Here is a 9,270-nt window from a genome sequence, read left to right as displayed (position 1 = left end):
AATCTCAACTTCAATCCTTCAAATCAATCAAAGTAAAACACACCAAACATTAAGAAATACTAAAAATTATCATAATAAAGTAGTAACCTTGAGAAATCGATAGAGCCCAACAACGAAATACTCTTCAAATACAAGCTTCGATGCAGATTATAGGCTTCAACTAATATTGATTAAATACCATCTTTATAGATTCGATTTGTGAGATAATCTCGTTGGTAATTTCTTTTGTGATTTTGGAGAACATTGTTGCTGATTTTGTGTGATCAAGTTGTCGTCATCAAGTTCCTGAATGACTCTAGGTTGTGACTGCCTCTGTGAGAGAAAGGGGACGTGAGAAAAAGGAAGTGTTTTTTGTTTTGTTAATTTCTATGGTTTGATAAGGGGATGCAACGTTATTTATGGAACATGATTGTTACAAGATCTCAAAATTGAAATTAACAATCAACTCCTTAATTCATGCTATCTTATCCGATTAGGGGAAGAAAGAGAAGACGACGTCAAAGTGAAATGAGCGGGAAAGAAAAAAGCTAAGATGCCAGAAGGATATTTTCGATATCTAAGGGCAATGTCGGAAATTCACATTGGTTTTTTGAGCGGAAAAATTAGATGGGAGGGTGCTTAGTGACGGCCACGTGGCATTTTAGTACTTATTTATTAGATTAGAGGATATATGAAATGGTTAACAGTTTTTTAAATACAATCATTTTATTATAATCAAATTAAGCATATGACTTGGCTCAAAAAATAAATATACTTCTTCAACCAGTCGGTGTTAGGTGGCATATGGTCTGCACTTCCACCCTATAAATCCAAGCGCGATACCCCCACTACTACACAACACTTTACACTTGTTACTTGCGGAAGTGTTCTGAGGTTAATTGGTAGAGCTTGAAATAATGGTTGGACCAACAAGGCCACAGTTTGTGTTGTTCGGTTCCTCAATCGTTCAATTTGGCTTTTATCAAGAAGGTTGGGCTGCGGATCTTGCACACTATTACGCTCGCAAGGTTGGATTTTAGATCTGATTTATATTTCTTAATTATATTTATATTCCTATACATCACTTATCCATGATTTTATAAACTAGCCCAATAAGAAATAACCTTATAATCAACTCAAAACCATGATGGAGATGCATGGAAGTTATTTGTAGCTCACAACTTACGGCTCAAACATGTCACTAAGTTAGCTCATCTCTTAAAAAGTTGATATATAATCCATTAGGATGATCAGATAGCATATGGGGTTGGTTTAGAATCATATGATCTTATAAAGAGCAAATTACATTCTTTTATTGAATCTTATGAGGCATTAAATGTGATTAGTTATTTGATACTTGTATCATGTATTTGTTAATTTCTATACATAAATCTCTTTGATTACTTGCAAATGATATATATAGGCAGATATATTCATGCGCGGATATTCTGGTTGGAATTCGAAGCAAGCTCGAGCAGTTGTGGAGCAAGTTTTCCCAAAGGTAATTTCTTCAGTTTAGTTGTCAACTTCAAAACAAAGTCATAGTATTATTTCCCATTATTTTTTTTTTTTTAATATAACATTCTTCTTTTAATTTTTTTTCTTGTTTTTAGGATGATGCTGTAAAACCATCTCTAGTGATTGTTTATTTTGGAGGTAACGATTCAGTCCTTCCTGATCCACAAGGCCTGAGTTCTCATGTACCACTTGATGAATATGTTGAAAATATGAGGAACATTGCTACCCATCTACAGGTAACTTTTTACCATAATTTATTTGTTATTAGCATATACTAATGACTATTTTCTATATTGATTAATAAATTAACCATTATATTAGCTTTTATTAGTATTAATAGAATGGCACATATTATTCATCCTTAAATTAATTTAGTACAACGGATCTTTTCTTACCAGAGTCTTTCAGACACGACACGCCTAATATTTCTTACTGCTCCTCCAGTGAACGAGGAACAAATGAAAGAGGATTTGAAGTGATTATTACTATCCCAAGTTTTTTTTTTATTATCATATAATTAATCAATATTCGTTCTAATTGTCAATTCTCATTTGATCTTACAAGTGTTCTTTCTATGAAACCAGGATTACAAATCGTAAAAACGAACTGTGCAAAGAATACTCTGACGCTTGTCTAACCTTATGCAAAGAAATGAATATCAAGGCCATTGATCTTTTTACATTAATTCAACAACGACCTGACTGGTTGACAACCAGCTTTATGTAAGTATGGTTTATTTGTTCCTAAATTCTAGTTTATTTTTTTCATTTATTAGTGTATGTTTAGATAAATAAGTTGCTACTATCTTTTTTTTGTATTTGATGGACTTCATATGGACATAATATGTGGCTATTTTTTTCGTAATACAAAAAGACTGAATTAATAGAGAAAGCCAGTGATAAGACATTGTCCGCATTAAGTCCGAGCTTTTAATAAATTTGTCTCATTTATTATTTGTTTCATTTCCTCAAGTGTGCACTCATTTTCTCAAAATGTTTAAACACAAATGTTTTTTTAACATTATTTATCTTACCATATCTTTACCCATAATTTCAACGTATTTTAATCGTTTAATTAGTAAGCGCAATGTACTCTATATTTTGCTAATAATAGCAGTGTACATACAATTTGTTTACCCATCCTAGCACATACTCATGTATTGTTTAGTGATAATAGTAATATGTAACTTATAATAGCAACATACTTTCATTCCATCATACATAAATAGCAACAAATAACAGCATACATAGCAATATATCAAATAATATACATTACCCATATTGCAGCCAAGTGTAGGTACTTTGCTATTATGGATAAACATAGAGCAACATTGCTTTTTATTAATCAACGTTGTTATTACATGTAAAAATATATAAAGGTGTTGCTATATATTATGGGTATAAAATTAAGAGTAAAGTACATTGTTATTAATTTCGTGCATTTGTCTCATACGGGTGCTCACCCTTATTGCGGTACCAGAATCGAACTAGCTACACTAGTTCATACGATTTTAGAACTAATTTCCAAAGGGTTTTTTTTTTGTTATTCCACTTAAGAATCCATTCTTGCATAGAAAGAAACAATAAAGGAGGATATAATTTGTATTAGTTCTTGAATATAGTAATTAAAAATCTATTATTTATTGAAAATCCTAAAAACTATAATTGTCTGTAAATGCCACCACTAAAGTGTTTATTTAGTAATGGCATCGATATCATTAATCGGTCATGCAATCTCGGTCCATTTTTGTTTCTTTGTATGGATTATTAGATACAAGCACTTTATTGTCTAATAATTGTGTTTATAATGACAGAGATGGGATACATTTTACGCCAGCTGCGAGTGCAACAGTGGCAAGTGAGATACGACTAACAATTTCTCAAGCTGACTGGACACCGAGTTTGCATTGGGAATCGTTGCCTGACGAGTTTGACATCTCTATTTCTCCCAGTGCCCTAGGGTGAGAAGTGTTAGTGTCTGTTGAATAAATTGTCAGGTTTTATGACAAAAAGGATTTTTAATATGTCGTTTTTGGTTTATGTTGTTTCATTCCTTGTTGCTGTTGGTTTATGCTTTTTCCTATGGAGTTTGTTGATTGATCTTGATGGTAGTGCTATAAGGATCGATGTGTTGAGATCTGTTTAAATCTGTCAAATAAAATTTTAGTTTGTGTGACAAAAATATTAATGTTTTTGGTATGTTTTTAGTTTATGTTATTTTATTCATAGAGATGTGACTGAATCTAGACGTGGTAAGTAATATATGAGTTAAACCTAGTATAAATAAGATTCATCAAAATAAGAAATAAAAAATACCAAGAACACAAATATAATTGGAAACCCATGCATACGGGGAAAGGGCACAAAATCCTTCTCTATATATTAAAAGCTAATGATATATTTTAATTGTCATCGTACAATGAGTGAGATGGCAAACGGGCAACAAGTTGTGCCGCTAAGCCTTTTTGAATGGTAAAGCTTATTGTTTTAAAGACTGCATCCGAATATCTGTGGGATATAATATTACCATGCATGATTCATTGTACTCTTATAAGAAGCTTTACCGCATCCGGTGCGAGGAAACCAAACGTATCAAATACAAATGGTATGAACACGTGTTGATTTTCCATGCACGATTTCTCATGTTTGGTGACTTTGCCTGTAAGATCCACACATGTGTGTTTCCCTCCGACCCATCCAAAAATCAAAATGTCAACCGGTCTGAGAGTTGATCTTCCTTCTGTCGGGTCAGTCAAGAAATTAATAGGTGTCTCTTTCTTAACTCAACTATAAAAAGAATAGGTTACACGGCTGAAAATGCCAATGAGAAGAAGAAAAGAGATGTAAAAATAAATAAAAATTTACATCTGAATAGTCATATATGTAGGTATACAGCCTGATATTACCTTGGTGCCCAAGGTATGAACTGAACAAAGAAGATGAAAAGAACAAGAACAAGGAATTACTTGCTGAACTTTATTTCTGGAAAAAGTTAACTTTAAACATCGTAAACATTAACCATAGTTTTACTAATAAATATAGACTCCTACTCTAACAGAAAAACCGCATAAAATGAATGTTTCCTAAAATACACCTAGAACTAAATTCCTTGTTTGGCTCAAACCGATTATCTCAACAATCACCCCCTTAATCGGTCTGGTCAATCGCTCATTCCCGACAACCGATTATCCCATCTCGGGTCTCGACCTTTCCCGGACACCCGACCTTCACCTCGGTCACATCCAAAGTCTTCTAACAACCCATTTTAATTGGTGACAACACATGTAACATGACATCCCATTGGATACGTTCATTACTATCTAGACTTTTCCCGGATTCACGACCGGCCAGATCCAAAGCCATCCGATTTGAAATTTCACCGCCATAATGTCCACACCGTGTTATTTCTCCAATCTTTTCCTTTGTTCGGGTCACCGTTATTCAAAGAGGCATCTCCACCGACTAAGAAAACAAAGCCACCCACTCCACCGTTTCCTTTCAATCTGCCAAACGAACTGAATCCAAAGCTACCTGCTTTGACAGATCCTTCCTGCCCGCTTTTCACGCACCTACGTCGATATCCCCGAACAAGTCAAACTTTCTTCCTTGCTAATCATTGTTGTCCGATTAATATAGACACAACCCTTTGATTTTTCTGCCTTTTCATTTCAACCGATCAACGTCTTATTCTCTTTTTGACAACCCCGACCTAATCAAACTTGTTCCAAGAGTACTTTTCCACCGAACAACAAGACAAGGTCACGACCACTTTTACCATCTTCCGTCACCCGCAAAACGAACCGAATCAAATCCAATCACTTTAGCGTCTTCCCATCTGTTTATTCTGCGCCTCTGGTTATTCTCTCTCTACCTTAGAACAAGCCCGACCAAGAGAAATTGTGGTTGCTGTTGAGATGTTTCGACTCACGCTCCAAAACAATCCACACCCCCTTAAATCGAATCTGGTTCTGTTGCGTCTGCCCCCCAGCGAAAGGCTACAGTCTTCTTGAAACCGACTCTGAAACCGGCCACCCTACCCCTTTACGAGCCCTAGTCTCTGATACCAAGTGTAGGTATACACCCTAATATTACATTGGTGCCCAAGATATGAACTGAGCAAAGAAAAAGAACGAGGAATTACTTGGAGAACATTATTGCTAGAAAAAGTTAACTTTAAACATCCTAAACATTAACCATATTTATAAAACAAAACTAGACTCCTACTCTAACACAAAAAACTGCATAAAAGAAATATTTCCTAAAATACCCTAGAACTAAATTCCGTGTTTGGCTCAAACGGATTATCCCAACAATATAAAGTCAAATTACCAACATTAATAGATAGGAAACATCCCTAAATAAACCTACTTGAGTCCTAAGAATCATCTATTAACACCTTATTATTGGCACTTTCGGAATTCACATTAAAAATAAGTATACATCAACAAAGGAAAAAATTTCTCGTAAAAGAAAAGTATTGCTTTAATAAACACCATCAAACACAACACTTATATAAAAGGCTACACTGACAGAAACTCATTGACATGAAAGCAAAGGGTTTAAGTGTATCATAAAGAAACTCCACCTTTTCGATGAAACCAAAAGAACTCCAAAATATTCAAAATAATTGTTGTTCAAAAAGCCTCCTAATATTAAACTCTCTCGAACAACATAAATGAAAAGACATGGTGACATATAAAACCAACCAAATATCAATGGATACATACCTCTAACAAAACATAATTACCTCAAACTATTTTTAAAGTATTATAAATGCATCAAAAAAACCTTAACGATGCCATCTCTCATTGCAATATGGTATTTATATCATAACATATAACATGTCGTCGAATACACTTAAGTACTAAACTGATACCTTTCTCAATCAAGACTCTATTCAAATTACACATGGGATATTAAAGAAGTAGAAACTTGAAACGAACTATCGTGCGGCATAAACGTTTCTAACCAAAGTAGTTTAATGTCTAAAATAGCTTATGAAATCAAATACGCCAAAATACCTTACAGTGCCATAATGCTTAAACAAGTCGAACAATCTTCAAATTAATTTCCTTCAACAAATGAGTGATAGGTCTGGAGAAGACAAATACAACAGATAGGTCCGGAGAAGTAGAATGATTTTTTAAGATATGAAAATCAAACTTTCTTACACTGGTACAAAAATGACATATGACCACGCTTTTTTGTAACAAGGTTGTCTTGGTTTTGGTTAATTGTGTCACTAAAGGTCATTAATCAAATTCCAGTAATGTTTTAGTCACATGTTAGCAAAAAACCGTCACCATTGCAAACTGTTTTCTCACATTTGTCACTGTTTTACATAAAAAAATGTGACAAATACTAGCCAATAGTCACAATAGATCATTGTAATTGTAAGTATTTTATTATGACATTTAAAAAATATGTGACTATAAGTGGTTTATGATAACAGTTTAATTTCATATATATGTCTAAATTAATGATTTTGAATATAAAAGAATAGCATCATGTGATTGTATGTATTCTATTATGAAGAAATGAAAAGACATGGTGACATATAAAACCAACCAAATATCAATGGATACATACCTCTAACAAAACATAATTACCACAAACTATTTTTAAAGTATTATAAATGCATCAAAAAAACCTTAACGATGCCATCTCTCATTGCAATATGGTATTTATATCATAACATATAACATGTCGTCGAATACACTTAAGTACTAAACTGATACCTTTCTCAATCAAGACTCTATTCAAATTACACATGGGATATTAAAGAAGTAGAAACTTGAAACGAACTATCGTGCGGCATAAACGTTTCTAACCAAAGTAGTTTAACGTCTAAAATAGCTTATGAAATCAAATACGCCAAAATACCTTACTCTGCCATAATGCTTAAACAAGTCGAACAATCTTCAAATTAATTTCCTTCAACAAATGAGTGATAGGTCTGGAGAAGACAAATAAAACAGATAGGTCCGGAGAAGTAGAATGATTTTCTAAGATATGAAAATCAAACTTTCTTACATTGGTACAAAAATGACATATGACCACGCTTTTTTGTAACAAGGTTGTCTTGGTTTTGGTTAATTGTGTCACTAAAGGTCATTAATCAAATTCCAGTAATGTTTTAGTCACATGTTAGCAAAAAACCGTCACCATTGCAAACTGTTTTCTCACATTTGTCACTGTTTTACATAAAAAAAATGTGACAAATACTAGCCAATAGTCACAATAGATCATTGTAATTGTAAGTATTTTATTATGACATTTAAAAAATATGTGACTATAAGTGGTTTATGATAACAGTTTAATTTCATATATATGTCTAAATTAATGATTTTGAATATAAAAGAATAGCATCATGTGATTGTATGTATTCTATTATGAAGAATTGAAAAGACATGGTGACATATAAAACCAACCAAATATCAATGGATACATACCTCTAACAAAACATAATTACCACAAACTATTTTTAAAGTATTATAAATGCATCAAAAAAACCTTAACGATGCCATCTCTCATTGCAATATGGTATTTATATCATAACATATAACATGTCGTCGAATACACTTAAGTACTAAACTGATACCTTTCTCAATCAAGACTCTATTCAAATTACACATGGGATATTAAAGAAGTAGAAACTTGAAACGAACTATCGTGCGGCATAAACGTTTCTAACCAAAGTAGTTTAACGTCTAAAATAGCTTATGAAATCAAATACGCCAAAATACCTTACAGTGCCATAATGCTTAAACAAGTCGAACAATCTTCAAATTAATTTCCTTCAACAAATGAGTGATAGGTCTGGAGAAGACAAATACAACAGATAGGTCCGGAGAAGTAGAATGATTTTTTAAGATATGAAAATCAAACTTTCTTACACTGGTACAAAAATGACATATGACCACGCTTTTTTGTAACAAGGTTGTCTTGGTTTTGGTTAATTGTGTCACTAAAGGTCATTAATCAAATTCCAGTAATGTTTTAGTCACATGTTAGCAAAAAACCGTCACCATTGCAAACTGTTTTCTCACATTTGTCACTGTTTTACATAAAAAAAAATGTGACAAATACTAGCCAATAGTCACAATAGATCATTGTAATTGTAAGTATTTTATTATGACATTTAAAAAATATGTGACTATAAGTGGTTTATGATAACAGTTTAATTTCATATATATGTCTAAATTAATGATTTTGAATATAAAAGAATAGCATCATGTGATTGTATGTATTCTATTATGAAGAAATTAAAAGACATGGTGACATATAAAACCAACCAAATATCAATGGATACATACCTCTAACAAAACATAATTACCACAAACTATTTTTAAAGTATTATAAATGCATCAAAAAAAACCTTAACGATGCCATCTCTCATTGCAATATGGTATTTATATCATAACATATAACATGTCGTCGAATACACTTAAGTACTAAACTGATACCTTTCTCAATCAAGACTCTATTAAAATTACACATGGGATATTAAAGAAGTAGAAACTTGAAACGAACTATCGTGCGGCATAAACGTTTCTAACCAAAGTAGTTTAACGTCTAAAATAGCTTATGAAATCAAATACGCCAAAATACCTTACAGTGCCATAATGCTTAAACAAGTCGAACAATCTTCAAATTAATTTCCTTCAACAAATGAGTGATAGGTCTGGAGAAGACAAATACAACAGATAGGTCCGGAGAAGTAGAATGATTTTTTAAGATATGAAAATCAAACTTTCTTACACTGGTACAAAAA

General features: G+C 32.6%; 1 protein-coding gene across 1 annotated transcript; it reads left to right on the top strand.

Moving 5' to 3' along the window:
• The first annotated feature begins 868 nt into the window (after nt 1–868).
• LOC145069640 (GDSL esterase/lipase CPRD49-like) lies at nt 869–3,665 on the top strand. The gene is made up of 6 exons (XM_079016592.1): nt 869–1,007; nt 1,403–1,480; nt 1,593–1,733; nt 1,896–1,972; nt 2,082–2,219; nt 3,311–3,665. The coding sequence occupies exons 1-6, from the start codon at nt 897–899 to the stop codon at nt 3,459–3,461; spliced, it is 696 nt and encodes a 231-aa protein (XP_078872718.1). The 5' UTR covers nt 869–896; the 3' UTR covers nt 3,462–3,665.
• The last annotated feature ends 5,605 nt before the right edge of the window (nt 3,666–9,270 follow it).

Source organism: Lactuca serriola, chromosome 8, assembly GCF_051521515.1.
Source record: "Lactuca serriola cultivar US96UC23 chromosome 8, Lser_US96UC23_V15, whole genome shotgun sequence".
Classification (NCBI taxonomy): domain Eukaryota; kingdom Viridiplantae; phylum Streptophyta; class Magnoliopsida; order Asterales; family Asteraceae; genus Lactuca; species Lactuca serriola.
The sequence above is the reverse complement of the archived record's forward strand: the minus strand, read 5'-3'. Positions and strand labels throughout refer to the sequence as shown.